This window comes from Ceratotherium simum, chromosome 19 (assembly GCF_057802395.1).
Source record: "Ceratotherium simum simum isolate JZ-2026a chromosome 19, ASM5780239v1, whole genome shotgun sequence".
In the NCBI taxonomy this organism is placed as follows: Eukaryota; Metazoa; Chordata; class Mammalia; order Perissodactyla; family Rhinocerotidae; genus Ceratotherium; species Ceratotherium simum.
Genome location: NC_141918.1, coordinates 38369107 through 38389954, shown reverse-complemented (window position 1 = coordinate 38389954; position 20848 = coordinate 38369107). Strand labels below are relative to the sequence as shown.

Sequence of the window (20848 nt, the reverse complement as noted above, 5' to 3'; positions counted from 1 at the left end):
ATAATTCTTACCTCATTCTTCAGCTTGCTTCCAGAAAACCTTAAAAATAAGTACATTTTTCATTAGTTTAAAATATCTATAATTACACTAAGAGCAATCAAGGAAAGACAGAGGACCTACAAAATTAGTAACTTCATACCATGGTTAGTGAAATAAATCCCGAGAAATTTGTTTGATTTTTCAAAGAAACCCAAGCATCTTTCTCAACTTACTAAAAAAAAACTAAGTCCTTTAAGAGAAAATAAAATGAAGACTATTTAGGGAAGTCAGATAAGATTTGAGGCAAGCAAAGAACACTTGATACTAAATATTTGTGTGTGTTCTGGCCTATATTTTCACTTTACAGTGAGTAGTGGCTAGTAAGCTGCCATTATCGTCTTCACAATATCTGAGTTCATCTCAGTATGACTCAGGTGACTAAAATTATTTTTTTCCACATTACCTTTAAAAATAATTCATTCTTTTAAGAGCTAAGAGCAGTTCTTAATAAATCATACCATTAGGCGATCTCAGATGCAGATTCAATTATTCAGAGCTACAATATTTAAAAAATAGTAATTGTATATTATCATTGGTTTCATTGGATGCCACCTCACTTGTCAATGACCTCCTCCTGGTAGGTAACGGCAGATTAGAGAAATGTGTTCTTTATATTCCTTCGTGTTTTTCCTTTCACAGAGACTCAAACAGGTCAGCAGCTTTATCTTACTAAGGTAAGCTGGTATTCAAAGCATATGTGATCAGAGGTGATTATAATAAACTTTTCTTCTTTGTAAGGTACTGGTCAAGCACATAGATCTTTAAAACAGATTATCTCTTAGGAAAAAAATTTACATTTTCTGCCTTTATTTTATTAAATCCAGCCTGAAAACAGACTCAGTCAGCCTTATGAGTAAATACTAACTTCAAAGCAATTCTGCTTCCCTGATTTCTCCTTTTCATCTCTCTGGGACACCTGGTTCACCATTAATTTCTCATTAATGATGGCAAATCATATAAACTGCCCAGTAATCTAGACCATATCATTGTAAATGTCCATACAAAGTTGAAATTAAGGTGTGATGCTTAAAAGAAGACATTTCAATAAGCAAAATTAGTAAGTGACTTTATTCAACAGATATTATGCATATTTAAAGAAATGCAGAGCACTTGTCTTGAAGATAGTAGAACTCTACCTTGTCAGGCCTTTTCCAGAATAAACAGAGTGGTAATATGCACTGCTCTCTTTGATGCCAATCCCATAATAATGATACCTAGAGCAAGGACAGGAACCAGCTCTGAGTTAATGAAGGGCTTTTCTGAAGGAGAAAAAGAGACTAAAGTTTAATCGAAGTTAACCACAGCTATGAACTGCAACGCCTTTATCATCTTCCTTTCTTTCCTGATTTTTTCAAGTAACATCTTAATGTGTTAAATCTGTCTTGGATGCTCACTAATCCTACTTACGGTTGCATTTCTGGCTCTAGGCTTGAAAAAGAGAGGAGAATCACCCACTGCCAGTCTCCTTCTAACCTCTAAAATATTAAGTTTCAAAAACCAAAAAAATATATAAATGTAGGCATTTAAATGTAGGCATTTTAATTTGTAAATATAGGCATTGGCTCTAAGTATATCAAATGCAGCTATTTGCAAATTACTTGTTAAATTTAAATTTAATCAATTGAAAAAGAAAATGATAGGTTTTCTTTGTAGTACCTCTGTTGGATGGAGAAAAGAGTATGACGTTTTATGTGAAGATATGAATGTCACGTGTAGAAATACGTATGAAGCATGTGATCTTTTAAAACGTATTTTCAGAAGCCCAATTCACTGTCATTTTTCAGTTCAAACGTTTGTGCAACAATGGGGGAAAACTATTTATATTATGAATCAATAGACATATGACATATGGAATAAAACAGTGCTATAAATAATTTGTTATAAATGTGTCTATGGATCCTGAGCCAGAGGCAAGTAGAACATCTCATCCATTCTCAAGTTGTAGCTCATTCTCCTTTGCTGCAGACTCCTGATATATTACACACCCAGGTACAACTGCTACAAATGTTATACAAAAGCTAGTCAAACAGTGGGTATTTAGCAAGGGTGGCCAAAGCCTGCTAACTTCTGCTTTCACTCTCCTTGCCCCCATCCCTCTCCCATGAGGCAGCACTACCAACTTGGTTAGCTGTAGTTTCAATCTGCATTTATCTAAGATCAGGGAAGGAACGAAATAAAAGAGAGTAGGCGCTTTCCAGTGGACTCCAGTGTAGCCATATTTAAAATTTCATTACTTAGCTTGATCATCTGAGTCCAAAGTGGACAGGACAACGAAGGATCTAAGTTTCAAGACCCTTTTTCTGACCTCAGCAATAAACAAAGGACTTGACAGAGCAATTCCACCCCTAAATGTTTTCAAGGCTCAGGATGAGAGTACAAATGGAGAACCACATACCATATATCTAAATATTTAAAATACATAAATCAAGCCAGCAAACTGCTAAATAAAATATCCCTATCATTTTGTCTTGTCAGTTTACCTCCACAATGATCTGGTAGGCAAGTATGAATTTAGAATTGTTAGATCTTGGAGTTCCATGTGGGAATATGGTGAAGAGAAGAGCCACCTCTTTTCTTCCCAGCCCCTTCTTCTTTGTTTACTGTGAGGGGCCTCTAGTGAACATGCAGCCTCCACTTCCAAGATCCATCCACATCCCCTCTCCCAAAGAGCTGCCCCCGGCCACCCCTCAAATCTATGTACACTGGCGGAACAGAGCACCCTCCTGAGGATGAATGGCGGAGGAGCCCCACATAGGCACAGAAGGCAGGACTGGGGCTACTTGGACAAGGAATTTCAGGTCCCCAGAGACCTAGAATGTGGTCCTGAGGGGTGATGTGGTCTTTGGGTGGACACATTCACTCAGACAATGGAGTCCTGGTCTCCTGGGGAGGGGAACAGCTGGAGGAAGGCCAGAATAGAGCCCTCAAAAGTATGAGGCACAGAGACGGGTTCTCTCCTGTTAGGTTCTAAGGGCAGTACTAGGGGAGAGAAGTTGCCTCTAATGACCCTGGGCCATTTGAGATGCAGAGGAAAGAGTTTTTAAATATGAAAAAAACATTACACATATTATATAACATATATAAGAAATGTTTCCAGAAAGAGCTATTATAGTTGAGAAACAGTAATAGGGAGTGTTCAAGGTAAATGAAGATATTTTATGATTGTGTCAGACTGGGAACAAGTTTTCAAGTCCTCAGTTTTGGTAGAAGGACAATAGTTGTCTGTTAACCTGAACAGAGGAGGCTCGCAACTGCTCCATTGCTACAGTACAGAGATTAACCCTGTGGTAGATGAGGATGAAAGGGCCTCTAAGGCATATTGGAACAAAAGGAGAAATGAAGAAATATAAAACTTAGGAAAACTAAAAATATTGAACTAATTTATGTCTCCAATTAGAAATGAAAAGAAGGAAGCTTACTTAAGTCATAAAGACCTTACCAAAAGCAGCTATATTAATGGAAATAGACATGGGAAACACCTAAAAACCATGAACAAATGAATAGATTTAGATGATATTCAGCCAAGCAAATTAGAATTAGTTAATAAACCTATGGGTGTGAAATAAGCGTTAATATTTCCTTTATTAGATTTTAGAAAAAGATAAGAAAGGCAATGTCTTTATATTAGAAGAAAGAAAGCAAGTGATGTCTGAGAACAAAGAGATCTATTACAATGGAAATATACTGTAATTTCATATTCTTTTGCAAAGCTTGCTGTTTGTTCTATAGATGCTATAGTTTAAATAACTGTATTTTAGCCACTCGCTGAAGCAATATATGTTAAGCATTGCTTTAAAAGTTGACAATCTTCTGGGCCAGCCCCGTGGCTTAGCGGTTAAGTGCGCGCTCCGCTGCTGGCGGCCCGGGTTGGGATCCCCGGCGCACACTGACACACCGCTTCTCCAGCCATGCTGAGGCCGCGTCCCACATATCGCAACTAGAAGGATGTGCAACTATGACATACAACTATCTACTGGGGCTTTGGGGCAAAAAAAGGAGGAGGATTGGCAATAGATGTTAGCTCAGAGCCAGTCTTCCTCAGCAAAAAGAGGAGAATTAGCATGGATGTTAGCTCAGGGCTGATCTTCCTCACAAAAAAAAAAAAAAGTTGACAATTTTCTTTTACTATAACTTTGATCTTCTTGTTTCTCATCTATAATCCTTTTTTCAACACGTAAATATTATTATACCATGGTGAAGTGGTTTGCCATGCAGATTGAGAAGAAAATACATTGCATTCACAGGTGGTAGACAAAATTCCAAAGACAAGTCAAAGGGATGACTATGAATTCAACAAACATTGGAGGACATACTGTGTCCTGACCACTGTGCTAGATATCAATACAGTGATGAAGACACAGATATGGAAAATCAGGGCAAGAACATGTGTGATTTGCTTTTGTTTTTTAAAGGTTTCTTTTTTTTTCTTTTTTGAGGAAGATTGGCCCTGAGCTAACATCTGTTGCCAATCATCCTTCTTTTTTTCCCTTTTTCTTCACAAAGCCCCAGTCGATAGTTGTATGTCATAGTCGTACATCCTTCTAGTTTCTCTATGTGGGACGCCGCCTCAGCATGGCTTGATAAGACGTGTGTAGGTCTGTGCCTAGGATCCAAACCGGCAAACCCCAGGCTGCTAGAGAAGCAGAGCATGCGAACTTAACCACTACACCACTGGGCCAGCCTCCATGTGTGATTCTGAATTCCACCCTAGTCCATGGCTTCCTGAGCCAGACCACCTGCCAGTCATGGAACAGTGACCCCATTGCCCCGTACTGAGGCACAATTTACTTCCATTTTATAAAATCACCTGATGATCATATTTTAAAAAGTTGCAACATGCCTTAGGGCCCAATAAATGCTGACTAATATAGATATGTTACTTTTTTCTTACTTAGGACTTTTAAGGAAAAGACATTTTCCTTACACAATTCAATTCTTCCTTATATAAAATGACTGTATTTTTTTGCCCCTTCCCTTCCAATCATTAGGGCAGAATATTTTTAAAAATAGAAGTATTTAATCCATCCAACTACCTTCAGAGTCAAGATTTTATATCTACCAAAAAAAAAAAAGTCCTTTTAAAGTAATGTAGGTATTTTATTCGGAGGTCAAATGTAAATGACACTGTCAACCCACACACACACTGACACTTGAGGAAGGTGACTTGGTCAGCTACAGGTCACTCTACAAATGAGAAACAGCATGTCCTTTTCTCATTAGCAATGGCTCATAATTGAGATATGTTGACATAGCTGAGCGTGTTCTAGCAATACAATCTAGTAAACATGCGGGCTATTAGAGAACTGGTAAAAGAGGGAACTCTCTTTTCTTCAAACATGTACTCAGTGCTTACTATGTGCTAGGTGCTGAGGATTCAGACAGGCAGAAGAGGAGGAGTTGACAGTCTTGTGAGAGAGAAAAGCATGCAAAGAAAGAACTGCAATACTAAATTAATATGTGCTAAAATTAAAGGAGGTGATAGTAGGTAATAATAGAAATAGTTACCATTTATTAAGCACCTATTATATGCAAAGAACTTTATGTATGCTCCCTCTCAAATTTCCACAGCAGGCTGCACATAAAGTATTATCCCCATTTAAAAGAAGAGATTCAAAAAGGTTATGTGATTTGTTCGAAAAGGTTGTGTGAAAAGGTTATGGATTTGAAGACAAAATTCAAACCCATAGCTCTACAGAGCACTCTTTGCTTCAATAGCCCATGTTGCCTCCACACTCAAAATGCAAAAGATATATATATATAATTTTATATCTCAATTTTATTTATAATTAGAAATTCTTAAATGAAATATGGTTCAAATATGCTTACACTCAGCATACACACTCCCTCTTAGTAGGTCAGCATGAACCATGTTAAGCATTGATAACTAACAAGAATCATTAAGACCTACACCATTGATCTAGATTTTTCATATTTGACATTCCATATATAAACAAAGACTCCTTCTAGAATGTAAGCTCCCTATATTAGGAAATCAATAAACATTTGTTGAATAAATAAACTAATAACATGAAGAAAGTTAAAAATAACAGTGTCATAATGAAAACTTTACAAAGAGGAATTTGTCAATAAAGAGCATGTGTACAGCATCATATACTTAAGTATATCAGCACAATTTTAAATTTGGTATAAAGTAAAGAATCTCTTGTCTAACATGGCATAAACAAATCTACTAACTCCTTTAACCCTACCACAAGTACTGCATAAACTTATCCATTACTATTAGAATTACTTGCTCTCCATAAATAACTTGTGCTTTCCCATTTTGGTGCCTTGACTTTGTTGAGCTCTCCATTGGGATTGCCCTTCTTCCTTCATGGCCTCATCTCTTACCCATACTTTAAAGCATAGCTTTAATGCATGAAGCTTTGCCTGGTCTCTCAGGCAAAAGTAATCTCTCTGTCCTTTGAACCACTCTCTTAGTTACTTATCTCACGTATCTTTATATCTTGAACCATTGGTATGAGTATGCATGGCTTACCTCCTCTGCTAAACTATAAGATTTAGAGGAAGGGAATTGTATCTTTTCCTTCATTGTCGTCCCCCTTAGAAATTACTGCAAAGAAAAATCCTCACTTATTGGAAGAGTCAATGTGTCCTGCTAGGAATTTGGAAACCGATAAAACACAAATTCTCTTAAAGTCAATAGTTTTCAATAACTGCCACCTAGCACTGTGCATTTCCAGGTTACCAGTAAAATATTGGGATTGAACAAAAGTTGTATATCTAAACAGTGTACATAAAGGGCATGAAATCAGTATATTTAGGTAGAAAGACTGTTGCCAGGAATATATCTCTCAGTAATTTGCAATGACTATTGTAATGCTTTAGCACATTTCATATCCAGTTTCTTCTAGAACTGATAAAATAATCTTTCCCCTTTAATTTTTTTTTAGTCTAACCAGGTACATGTTATCATCTGAGTCATGATTTAGTGTCTTTGAGAACACAGAAGAGATAAGAAATGAACAGCTCTCTGTCTTCCTAACAGCTAAAGATAAACCTCATAAAACTAGAGAGAGTAATTTCATACAAAGTATACATGGATTTTTCATCTCACTTGCAACATTTTATAGCATTATTTTGTCGTTAATGTATTTCCCTAAAATAAATATTGCTAGGAAATATTTGCCAGAAATATTCTAGCATAACAAGAACATATGCTGGTGCATGCTACATAAAAAGGGAAGTTTGCTTCACTGTGGGATACCTAGCTGCTATAACTTATATACCACTACCTGATGCCTATCCTGTGGGTTACTCCGAATAAAGATTCCCAGATATTTCAAAGTTCTTTCTCCCTTTATGATTTTTATTTAAAAAGATATATGATAAATGCTTAAAAATTCTGAGTATGGTTAGTTAATTTCTCTAAGAAAATGTTTGCATAATACAGCAGTCTTCATGATTATTGAACACAATTGTGTTCATTCATTAGCATCGACTGTCCTTAGCCTTATATCAAGTGACAGATATCATTTACATTTTTGGAATCAAAAGAATTATTAGTTAATTTTTATGTCCACATTTTAAAGTGAACATGTTATAAAATACAAGAGATTTTTAACAGGACAAATGAAATTGTTGCCTCTATTTTTTACTACTAAAATATTTATATTGTGTCTAATACTTTTCTTCATTTGCTGATCAATTTAACCCTGCACCTATATTTCTTCTTTTCCATTTCAGTCATTATATAGAATTCCTGAAACATATGTTCCCACTGAGCTAGTAGCCCTGATGTTAGTTTACACTACACGAACGATAACTGATAAGGAAATGATGGGATTAAGCTGTTCAGGGACTTGCAATAACCTACTATGATAAGAGCAGCTGCCATATCAGTTTTATTAACCCACTAAATCACTACTAATAAATAAGATAATAGCTTTTGTCCATCATGTCTGAAAACCAAGATTCAACTGATCAAAGTTTACAAAAAATTAAAATGTAACTTCAAATTAAACAGTCTACCATGTGCATGAAATCTATTGGGTGGGCTCAACTGTGTTCTCCCTTACTCTGCTGAGCTATTCCGAGCAATGGCGGGATACAGGCTCTTTTTGCTCAGTGTATCTGTAGGGTATATTTAGCACCAGGACGCTCAGTAAAATGCTCATTAAATAAATGAATATTAATAGTGAAAATATTTTGACAGCACATACTCTTGCTACTCTTTGCATCTCAAAAACTCTTTAGCACCATGCTTTGTACATCAATATATATATGAGTGGATTGATTATTCCTGATATAATACATTCATAACATAAAATATGCAAGAATTACTTTTCATTAGATACTCTTGGTACCTACAGAATTTTGTTTCATTTTTCTTTATTCAAAATCTAAATTTAAAACTATTCTGGGGCCAGCCTGGTGGCGTAGCAGTTAAGTTTGCGCACTCTGCTTCAGCGGCCCGGGGGTCGCAGGTTCGGATCTCGGGCGCAGACCGATTCACCCGCTTATCAAGCCATGCTGTGGCGGCGTCCCATACAAAGTAGAGGAAGATGGGCACGGATATTAGCCCAGGGCCAATCTTCCTCAGCAAAAAAAGAGGAGGATTGGCAATGGATGTTAGCTCAGGGATGGTCCTCCTCACACACACACACACAAATATTGCACAAAAAAAGTCAGGTGTATACTTTTAGCATTGTTGGTAAATCAAAGAGAAGGAAAAAAAAACACACAAAAGCAAAGTCCGTTTTTGTGCTGGTGTTGAGAATGTGCAGAATCTACCATTGGGGTTGCTGTTTTTCGTGGCAGGGGGGGGATGGTAAGAGTGAGGGAAGGGATGGAGCTGAGCTGCTAACGCCCCTGCAAGTTGACTGGCTTTGTCCCAAAATCACACTTAGGCTAGATGCTCTAGTGAGGCTTTCTGATCCCAAGCGTTAATCTTTAGAAAACTTTTTCCATAACCATGGACGGCAGTGGCTTCCTATGTGGAACACCGGACTTCCCACTGGAAACAAATTATTCAATTTTTAATTGTTTCTAATTTTGACAGTGGGTGACATCTGGCCCTATACAGTGATTCTGTCCGTTTGGATTTTTTGGTGGTGTTGTTTTTAATGTACTCTATCTGTTTGCTTTACATATTTTACCTCTTCCTTTTGGTTGAATAAATTTTTGGCTCATTTTATTATATTTTTGTTATGCAAGTTAAACTTTTTTCATCTTTCACTTTTTGATGAGGGAAAGAAGTAATACCTGCACAAAGGTGAGTTGTGAGGACTGCCCATTTTAATACCCAGTAATGTCAGCACTTAGAGAAACAGAGATTGAAAATAGACACAGAATTCACTCCTATTTTTTAGACTCTACTAACCGTCTCTTTGTCACATAGATCAGTGTTTCCCAAACTTTTGGATTTCATATATGGAATAGTAAAATTAGGAGAGTGACATTGTCCCATGAACCCCAAAGGCATCTAAGGACAGTTTTAGAAACAGTGGTGCTACCTTGTGCCCAGAATGCAGAAGAATCTTTTGAGTTATCATGATCTAAAATAAATTCTGTCTGGGGCCGGCCCCGTGGCTTAGTGGTTAAGTGCGCGTGCTCCACTGCTGGCGGCCCGGGTTCGGATCCCGGGCGTGCAGCGACGCACCGCTTCTCCAGCCATGCTGAGGCCACGTCCCACATACAGCAACTAGAAGGATGTGCAGCTATGACATACAACTATCTACTGGGCTTTGGGGGAAAAAATAAATAAATAAAATTATAAAAATTATAAAATAAATTCTGTCTGAAAGACCCAAATGAAATGATTAGAAATACTCTAGCCATTCTATGAGAATTTGGCAAAAGTTGAGAACTTATTTTTTTAACTAACCATCATTAGTTTCATAATATTAATATATTTTAATATGCAATCCACAGAAGTTAAAATAAATTAACAGCAAATTTATTTATATTTTTGAAATAATTCAATAAATATTTAGTGATAGTACGTTTAGGGCACTATACTAAATACTGTGACAATAAAATAAGTTTTGCAAAATTCTAGTAAAATCGAGAGAAATTATAAATTCCTCTTTCTCCAAAATATGCTTACTTCTTCATTTATATTTCTGTGTTACATCAATTGCTCATATTTCTATAGACATATAGACATAAAAATATTTTTCATAAAATGTAAACTTTTGAAATATTAAACAGCCATTAGAAATGCTGATTGTGAAGATAATATACCAACATAGAGAAATGTTTAGGACAAAAATTAAAAGGAGAAAGCAAAATTGTGTTTGTGCTACAAATTTGCTTTTAGATAAAACAAATATATCTAAATAAATATAAAGTAATTTAACATGCCTTATGATTGAGGCTTGAGAAAATGTTGTTAGCTCTTTGAAGAAGAATATAATATATTAATAAATTTTTTAAACTGTTAGATCAGAAAAAAATAAAATTTATCCTCAAAATACCAAAAATTCAATTAAACAATTGTTTATTTGATATGACTGAAAGAAGTAGGCTTTACTAGGTGACAAAGCACACTTGAATAACATGCCAACATTGTTATTTTATAGTATCTGTGTGGCCTTGGGCAAGTCAATAATCTTTGAACCGAAGTTTCCTCATTTGTAAAACAGTCATTCCAATCTTGTATAGTCATTGTAAGGATTAGAGAAAGAGAGAGAGAGAGAGTGAGTGTGTGTGTGTGTGTGTGTGTGTGTGTGTGTGTGGTGCTCAATAAATAATAACTTTTAATTGTACTGCTGACTTTTGGATGCATTGATTAATTTCACATTGTAAAGGATAGTGAAATTGAAAGCATGTTCATTTTATCCATCCATTCCTATACTTTATTTCATTTAATTCTCACAACAAACCTATGAGATAGATATTGTATAACCATTCCACTGATGAAAAGCTGAATAATTCATCCAATGTCATACAGCTATATATGGAAGCATGGGATTAAAGTTTAGATTGTCCAACTTTAAACCTCATGCTCCTAACCACCAGGCAATGCTGCCTTTTGATATACTATGTTCCAAAATAAAAATTTAAGGATATTTCTTGGAAATAAATAAAGACAGGAAAACTACCCGGCTAAGAATAACTGCATCAAAATATTACTAATTACAAAACACACAAACCCTACATCTTGCCATATCTGTCAACATTCTTAGTTTACATATGGAAAATCTGCTTTTCCTCACAATATCAAAATTCCAAAAGTATAATAGGCAAGTTAGAAAAAGCAAATGGTATATCAGTAAGGTAGAATAAAATTCCAATTGTTAATGCTTTGTTTTTGGGCATGCCCGCTCTTAGATAGCAAATAAATTGCCTGAAGTCACTACATATTGCTACATAAACCTAAACACTGGAGCCTCACTGTGTCACAAAGCACAGGGTTAATGATTCATCCCTAATCCTAAAGGCTCCTTCTAGGATTAATTGACTTTCTCTGCAGCCTGTCTGCCGGCCCTCTTGTAGATCCTGTGAAGAGCATTTCTCTGCATTGCTTTGCCTCTTTTTCTACTATCTACCTACTTCAAACACTATCTGATCTTTCCTCCCCCTACACAATTCAGTAGGAATCAAATTCAGTAGAAATCAGCCAGTTAAACTCAATCAACTTTGAAGGAAAGTTGACTTGGTTAAAAGGAAAGGGCCAATTTTGTCCTTTCCAATCAGGCATTTCATTTCTCCTCAGGCCACAACACTGTTAACATTAATTGGAACCAATTAAATAAATACTAATTGATAATCTATTATGTATCAGACAACAGAAAGGATATGAGTATGAATGAGACAGTCTCTATCCTCAAAACAGTCACTCTCTGTTGAGAGGAAGAGATAAGTTAATTTCACATTAAGATAGGTACTCAACAAATTGCTATGAGGGTGCAAGGAAAGCCTACAATAAATCAGGAGGCTAAAAAAAGATTCAGAAGAAGAGGAAGTTCATGGGACAGTCTTTTAAATGGATAAGATTTCAACAGACCTATAGGGAAAGATCATTTTCAATGGAGGAAGGCAGCATAAACAAGAGCGACAGTTGAAGGTGAAGCAATGGGTACTGGGCAACAACTTGGTGAGAGCATAGGCTACATGCTGAGAAGTGAGAAGCAGATAATAAGATAGGAAAATGGGTTGGGACTAAATCATAATGGACCTTGAATGCCGAGGTGAAAAAAGTTCATCTTTAATAGCAGAAATTATGAGCCAGTGAAAGTTTCTGAGCATGAGAGAGATATGATTGAATTTGAACTTTAGAAGGTCAATTTGGAAAGAATTGTATTGAATAAACTAGAAAGACAGACTCAAGGCCAGGTTATGAAAGTGAGAATGCAGAGAGACAAATTCAAGAGAATTCCAAAAGTAGAACATATTTTTTGGCAAGTAACGAAGACTGAGCTAGACAATAGGGTAGCCATTAGTGACATGTGGGTATTGACCTCTTGAAATGTGACTAGTCTGAGTTGAGATGTACTGTAAGTGTAAAACACACTGGATCTCAGAAAGTTAGTAGGAAAAAAAAGAACTTAAAATATCTCAATAATTTTTATTTTGATCACATGTCATATTATAATGTTTTGGGTATTGGATATGTTGGGTTAAATAAAACATTAAAATCAATTTCATCTGTTCCTTTTAACTTTTCTAATGTGGCTACTAGAAATTTTTGAATTAAATATGTGGCTGCATTATATTTCATTGGACAGTGCTGAACTCAATGTTAGGACAGAAAAAGACACTGGATAAGCTAGAAAATGAGTGATATAAGAGAGAAGAGGAATTGACAGCGCTGTGACAGAGAAACCATAGGGGAAGTTTTATGGATTTATTTATTTTAAGAGGACATTATCAGCAGGTTCAAATGCTAAATAGGTGCTAAGGAAGATGAGTAACTGTAAAAATGAGCCATTGAGTTTTTGCCCAGGTAAAGAAATGGACTAGGACAGAGATGTGATCAGTGTTAAGGGAAGTGAACAGAGAGCTAATTCTTCAAGAAATAGCAAGGAGAAGGAAAATGATAGAGCAATTGTGAAGAGCAGAGCAGATTTGAGATTATTTTATTTTTATCAACATAAAAGAGGTCTCGATATGTTTGTAGGCAGAAGGAAAGGAAAAACTGAAAACACAGTGGACAGAGGAAATAATGGATGAACAAGAACTTGTAACTGGGGATTCTACAGAGATCGCCATAAGAGAAAAGAAAAGCTCAAGTTACCAAGAGAGGGAATATGTGACAGCTTATTTTATGTTTATATTTACATTACAAAATGACCGAAGAGGTTATTTGTGTATGTCATTTGTCTTGAAGGGAAAAGAAGGGGATATTAAGAAATTACTATCAGGGAAATAAACCAGAGGAAGAACCTGAACCAGGCTTCAACTCCTGGCTTTGGCTCTGCTCTTTGGGAGAAAGTTGTGGATTCCGTGTGGTCACTTATTTAGCCGTGTACATTTCATTTCATGAAACTGGTGCCTTCAGTTTAAGACTATGAAAATGATTATTTTAAATCATTTCATCAGAAAAAATAACATATTATGATTTTTCTGTGTAAATTTTGCTTTTTAAACATTATTCTAAAATCCACTTATTTTTCTTTTTAGTTCTTACAGTTGGTAACAGCCTGCTTGATCAAGAAGAGAATGCCTGGTTCTCTTCACTGATAAAGACAATAATTATTTTTCATTGTATCAATCCTCATGTACAAGGTGTCATATGTACAGATCTGATATGTGCTCATCGAGGTGTCTTACTTTGAATGGCCTCTTGTTCCAAGCCGCCGTGTCGTTAAGAGGGGAAATTTCTGGCGAATTGTCTAAAAAGAAAGTCAATTCTTTAGTCTTTAGAAAGTGTGTGGTTCTATTGCAAGCCACTCATAACTAATTAACTCTAGAAAGTAAATGTTGAACTTCGAGTAAATATTTAGTCTGATATTAATATCAGACATATAGTGATAAGCAATAATACATCAGCAGAGGCAGAGAGGTACTTTTTTGATGAGATCCTTCCCCTGTCCTTGTTTCAATTTCCAAAGCAGATCATGCCAATATCTGCTTCTGCTTGATGTTACTAACAAAGCAATTCTATTTTATGTACTTAGTGGGAAAATTTGAGTTTCTTTATAGTAATTCTATCCAGAGATTTATCCACAATTAAATATCCATCTCTAACCCTGAACGGACACATGAAACTTCCTCTGCCTTACTGGATCTCCACAGCAGTGTTTTAAAACTTTTCTATGTTTCTTTCTCTAAATTTGCTAAAATTAGCATCTGATTAAAGAACAAAAATGTCTTCTACTTAAAACAGGGGTTTTAACCTGGATCATAGGATATTTATACATGATTTCCCAAGGGTTCCATGGCAAACTTTAGGTATGTGTTCATTTCTTGGGGACTGGTTCTGTAGTTTTTCTCACATTCTCAAGGTGTTTCATGACTCCTGAAATAGTTAAGAATTACTGCCATAAGGTAGACTTATAAAATAGTAATGCTAAAATGGACATTAGAAGTTGTCTTATCCAACCTCCTCATTTTATAGCATGAGTGAACTGAGTTTTGAAGAGGTCAAGCGCTTTTCAGAAGGTCTCACAACAGATCAGTTACAGTCTAGGCTAGAACCTAAATCACTGGATTGCCATGCACCATATCACACTGTCTACCATAAACAGACAGGTTTTCAAAATAAATTAATAAATTATTTTATTTCAAAAGACTGAGAAGCTGGACCATGGTACTCATTATTTTCTGGACAATGAGTCCCTCTACAGGTTGGGATTTGGATTTCAGTTTATGTGAGAGGCAATATTTGAGACCTAAGCTTCCTATAGTTTTTCTGGGATAGCCCAGGTTCTTAGACAGTAGAGCATGACAAGAACCTCAAAAAACAAGGCTTTCCCAAGAGATTGGTATTGTTTCCTGATTCTCAAAATGAGATCAACATATATAAGTATAGTAATGTCAGTTCTACAGATTCCCATCCTAACCATACAGGTTGGGTAGAAAGGAATGTTTTTCAATAAGAGAAATTTAACCAATCCCATCACAACATCTTGGAATTTGGGATGTAAACATACCCAGAGTGAAATGGAGAATGAGGAGAACTGTTTAGGTAATAGACTAAAAATCCATTAAAAACTCATATGCTTGGACTAGCTAAATAATAAACATAATCACCAATTGCATTAACCAGATACTTGTCATCTGCATTTAATTTTGCTTCTCGATACAGGCCATACAACACTCTTTAATGTAGTCCTCTGTGAAGGAAATGTCACTGCTCAAATGAAGCTTCCTTGAAGGTCACATTAAATCTTCTGATAGCCCGGGTTCTAATATTCAAAATACACAACAGTTCAAGGTAAAACATAGCAGTTCCAAATATAACCCTTAAGAGATTTCATTTATGCTTGTGAAACAAATTTCCTAATATTCTGTGAGAAAACTCTCTCAGGTGAATTTGTTTCCATACTGTCTGCCTGACACGACTTTAGTTATAAGGTAAAATAGCCAATATGTGTCATTTACCTTTCCAAAGGTGGCCGCACAGGCTGGCTCCAATTTCTCTTTCCTGCAGAAATCCAAATAATGAGCATAAAGGATGCACCGTGGTAAGCAAACTCCTTCACATACAATGTAATTCTCTTCAAGCCTAAGAAAAAAGGCAAAAAACTAGGTCAAATCTTTTATTTCTCCTTTCCTTTCCCCTTTCACATTGATTTAGTGCCTGTTTTGAATAGAGACTCTATACAAACAAGTTCGTGAGCAGACGTGAGTAGATTTGCTTTATTCTGGATATTATCAAACATCAGATCACAAAGATTAATGTTAGAAGAGCAAGAACCCCAATGAGCACTTACTAGTGCAGTTAAAATACCATGTGAACCACTCCTGCCTGGTTCAAATCCCAAAGAATAGGTCTTAGTTCTATGTAGACCCTCACGGTTCATCATGGTTTGCTCTGTGATATATGAATACTAATGGTGAAATTGAAGACGATGGTTTTTTAAAAGAACATTCTTAACACTAAAGGGCTTCCAGGCTTCAGGTTGGCAAATGCCTACAATCTCTTACTTTCATTCACAAACTAGTTCTGAACCCTGAATAGTCAGGGAAGTGTGGTGATGCATTTATCTGCAAAATACATAAGAGTAAACTCACTTCATTTAAGTCCAAAATGTTACTGACCTATTTCTATCCTTACACCTTTTTGCTTTGATCAGTACTATAATTACCTAAGACATCCTGTACACTTAATACAATAATGTAATTCTCTACAGATGCCTCAAAACATGACATATATAAATTCAACTCTATATTATATAGTTATATAAACTGAAATTTTAGAGATAATTCTACTTAATTTGGATGTCTGCAACTGCAATCAAACACAATTTATATAAATGTAATAATATATAATTAAATCTAACAAATATCTAACAGCAATCAAGAAACCAGAACTTGTAGATTCTATTCTCGGTTTTTCTAACAATTCAGTAGATGATTTTGGCTAAAATCTATACCCACTTTATGTATAGTAAAATCATTATTATTACTATACAGGAACAATGCAATATAGAGTATGCATTCAGATTAAAGTTGGGTGAACCTCTTCAAGATCTCTGATTTAACATATTCCCAAGGTGCATGAGATAAAAGCTAAAGACATTCCCTAAGCAGGTAAAGCACCAGACATTCATTCTTCTATGAAGAAGGAAAAAAAAGAACCAAAATCCAGTAAGATTTGCATACACAAAACAAACACCTAGTTGACAGTAAAAATTGGAGTTAGCCAGATTTTTCACTTTCATTTTCATTTCTAACTTTTAACATCCCCAACATAATCTATTACCTTAAGGAAAAATTCTCAAAATACATAAAACTCACTTAGGTTTAAAAAAAAATATATATATATATATATAACATTCTCTTTTAGGAGAGGGTATGAAAAATTCAAATAAAAATGACAGCGTTTTATAGTTTCAAAAAATAAGAAAATCACTGAGAAACATTCAACCATTTAAAAATTGTATTTTAATGACATGCATATAACGCCCACTTTTTACCTGGCTATTTTGATGTTGTTATGGGCATTGTCTCTGTCTTCAAAATACAGAATAATCCTAGACATAAGTAGAATGTCCATTTTGGGTATGAAATTTTTTTTAATTGTAATGCATTCATATTTATAAAATAAAAACCCAAGTTTGTTTCCATTCACTCAATTTGAACTGAAAAAAATGAAAGTGATCATTCAGAAGACCTCCATAAAATATCTGAAATCAAAACACTTCGGCCCCAACTACCTTAATGAAAATAGATGTATCCTAAATATTCCAGATAGTTAGCTCAATTATTTACCACCAGTAAATGTGACATCAACTTCAAGAGCTAAGCCATAACTTTAGAAGATTATTTGGTTTATATTTCAAACATGTGAAAAGGTTCAAGTGTACAATATCAAAAATTTAGTATATGGAAATTATAATTCAATGTTTAAATAAATAAAAATAAAATTTATTGGTTTCTTATATACTATTTTTTTCTATTGTACTTTTCTAAGGTTTAGATCATACTTGTCACGTAAACAGATTATGTAAGTAATCAGTAAATAGATAGACCTTTTTACTTATTTGCTTATTATTTGGAATTTGGGAGGAAATTTATATTCTTATTTCTTCATACAATGTGGGGAAGTTTAATATTATATTTTTACTTTAGATCAATATTATAAAATGTTGAGAGCCTACTATATGTAGAGAGCCTACTGATAAACTCTTGGTTTTAAAAGATTTTCCACAAAATCCAATTCGTGAGATATCACAATAATAAATCATATATGACAGGTGCTATAAAAATAGTTGAACATTTATTTAAGCTAATAGTTATATCTTAACTGATATTTCTACGTCTGCTAGTTCAAACGCATTTCATCTTATGGCCAATACACGACTTTTAATTTGCCCTCTTAAGGATAAAGGCAATATTAAAGTCCTTCCTCCTTTTAAATTGTTTTTAAGAATCATGTTTTATAAACACAAAACTACCAAATAGCAAATAGATAAGGACCGAACTGATTGCACGTTAAGCAAATAAGCCATAAAAACATTCATTATTGCTTACATTTGAAGAAATAAATTATAGTTTTAGTCAATAATGAACAGTGATGTGGTTTTTATTTGTACTGCAGATCATTTTTCATCAGTACCAGAATATGCCTCTATATAAATTTCAGTAAAAAAAAAAAATCGGATAAACTTGTAATTGGTCTTTTAAACTTTCCCGCAAAAAAAAAAAAGCCTGAGGAAGAAGCAAATTGTGAAAAGCAAAAGATTCTGCAGATACAGACTTTTAAAACTCAACAGGTGCTTACGGGTACCCCTGGGGGCGAGTCTTACCACTGCAGGGTGAGCTGAGTCTGCCTCTTTTTATCCTTCATTATCTGCGTGATGGTTTTCTTCTGAGAAAGGTGTGGATCTGCTGCTTTGGTTTTCCTGTCGTGAGCGTCCGCATCTTCTTCTTCAGAGGAAAAGTTACCATTGCTTAAACGCATTTCTGTTTGCAAGTTGAAAAGATGGTAAAGAAAATCAGAACATAAAATCGATTAAGTAGCCTCTAAATGTACCTGAGCGTCAAACGGGGTGGCCTATGGGAGTACGGGAGGAGAGCTATCCAAAATCCCTTAGAGTTAATTTCTAATTGACAAACACTTTCCTGCGGGAAATACAAAGATCTGGACAGAATATGCCACATACATGTATATTTGCGGTGTGTTTATTATTATTGGATGCCCTTCTTAGAATTCATCCGCGTCCAATCACATCCCCGGAGCGGGCAGAGCACTCACCTGATTTAACTCCCACCGGCAGCTCCGGGTCTTCCTCCTTCTCCTCGCTGCCCAGCGCGCCCCCGGGCTGCGCTTCAGCCTCCAGGTACACCCTTTCCTCGGGGTAAACGAGCAAGCCCTTGCCCAGGAGCTGCACACAACACTCCTCCTGGACCTCAGGGGAAACTTGGGGAGAAGGCTGCGCGTGCAAGAAGGCGTCTTCCAGCTCCGGGACCTTGGCCATCTTCCTGGCCGCGGAGACGTGGGCACCCGCCGCTCGGCCGGCTCCCGGCGGAGCCCCAAGCCCGGGGCGGGGCGGCGCTGGGCGGGGCTGGGGACCCGGGGCCGCGCGGGCGGGGGCGGGGGCCGCAGGCTCCGGAGCCCCGGGGCGTCGCGCGGAAGGAAGGCCGTGCGCAGGGACAGCCCAGACCGCCCTGGGAACGGGGTGGGCCGAGGCGGCCCTGCCTTTCTCCACCTGTCTGCTGTCCCGGCAGACACTCAACTCGGAACTCACCTGCGCCGATCTCGCGCCCAGCAATGGAGTCCCATTCCCCACATCTTCCGTCTCTCTCCTCCCTTTCTCTCATCCTGCGCTGGGGCCCAGGACTTTTCACACCCAAAGATCCCAGAAATTTCCGAGAAGGCTCCACTCTCATCTCCCAGGGAAAAGCAGCTGCAACTGGCCGCATCCTTTCTCTCAGCAGACGTAAACCATGCGCCTGCGGGCAGCCTTGACTCTGCACTCCCGGGCCAGGGAGAGGAGGACTCCAGAGCACAGCTCAGTTTTTGTACAAGCTGGGTCAGGTTTATTTATTCCCGGAGTAATCCTAGGAGTTGGTGAGGGCTCTTCTCAGTGAGTTGGGGACAGATGCCATCGCTCACAGGCAGGGCTCAGAATCCTGGGCTTCGCTGCCTTCGAGGATCTGGCCCTGAGCTTGGAGGAAAAGATGCATTCGCTCCCTGCAGTATTTTGTGGTTTAAACGCGTCCCTGATGATTCATTTCTTATACCTAGGGGTAATGCAACGGACAAAAAAGGAAATCGCCATATTTCATTTCCAATCCAAAATGGCAGGAGTGCCGCGTGTGGTGGGAAATGATAGCGTGTGCTCTCTATAAGAAGGAGAAGTCAGGAGACACTTGGGTCGGTGTTGCCCGACTGCCACATAAGCTTTCATTCCTTCCATCTTCTGTTCTTTTGACACAAATGTCCTGTGCTTGCTATATGCCCACCACTCTGCAGAAAAAGCAAGGATCCTGCTTTGGTTCGCATTGCCTCACCACGACCTACAACTTGTCATCTTCTTGGGGAGGATTAGAAAGAGAAATCACCCCTGAACTTGAATTTAATATTAAACTACATTACATCAAAATTTAACCGAGAAAAAACAAAATGGAACCCAAGGTGGGGGATGGCTGAAGGGTGAATTATGGGGAGGAGTAATAAGCCTAAGAGCATTACCTTGCCTAAGCAGCCAAGGTTACCAGTGTTTTTGAGCCTTTCCCATTTTTTTAGCACCAGTTGTTGGGAAAGGCATCATCTCTCCGTCAAAGGTTTACTCCTTACCTGGTACCTTAGCAGCTGGGTCCAGGCTGGGGCCACACACCCATCCATGCACCCAAAGCTCCGAGGCTATACTCTGCCCAGGGACAACTTTGCATATCAATCTCCTCTACCCTGTACCCCCAAAGCCTCTGAGCTGTCTCAGTACATGGAGCTTAGCTCTGCAGTGCTAAAATTTAGAATGCTTCCCCTTTACAGAGACACCCTCAGACTCATTCTGCAAAGGAAGTTCTAGTGATTAACTATGTGAATACAAAAAGACTCTGCCAGTTTATATCACATAATCAGAAGGAAAAAAAATGGGAATCCTTTTTGCATTTTTAAAATAGTGATCACTTGATATCCAGGTTGATGTTGTGTGTGTGCACGCACGTGCGTGTGTGTGTAAGTCATACAGACACTAAGTGAATATCTGGCAATTATTCAGTTGAATTGATC

General features: G+C 37.0%; 1 protein-coding gene across 2 annotated transcripts in view; it reads right to left on the bottom strand.

Annotated features, from left to right (window-relative positions):
- RFX6 (regulatory factor X6) overlaps positions 1-19118 on the bottom strand; it is a 58456-nt gene extending 39338 nt beyond the window's left edge. Inside the window, exons 1-6 of one of the 2 annotated variants that reach the window (XM_004422254.2) lie at positions 18869-19118; positions 18420-18576; positions 15550-15673; positions 13777-13838; positions 1176-1253; positions 12-39 (exon numbers count right to left, since the gene is read on the bottom strand). In XM_004422254.2, the coding sequence (XP_004422311.1) occupies positions 12-39; positions 1176-1253; positions 13777-13838; positions 15550-15673; positions 18420-18576; positions 18869-19091 (672 nt within the window). In that variant the 5' untranslated portion in view covers positions 19092-19118. Of the gene's footprint in view, positions 1-11; positions 40-1175; positions 1254-13776; positions 13839-15198; positions 15313-15549; positions 15674-18419; positions 18577-18868 lie in introns of those variants that run through there. The other variant, XM_087444030.1, reaches the window with a different exon arrangement.
- Positions 19119-20848: the final 1730 nt, after the last annotated feature.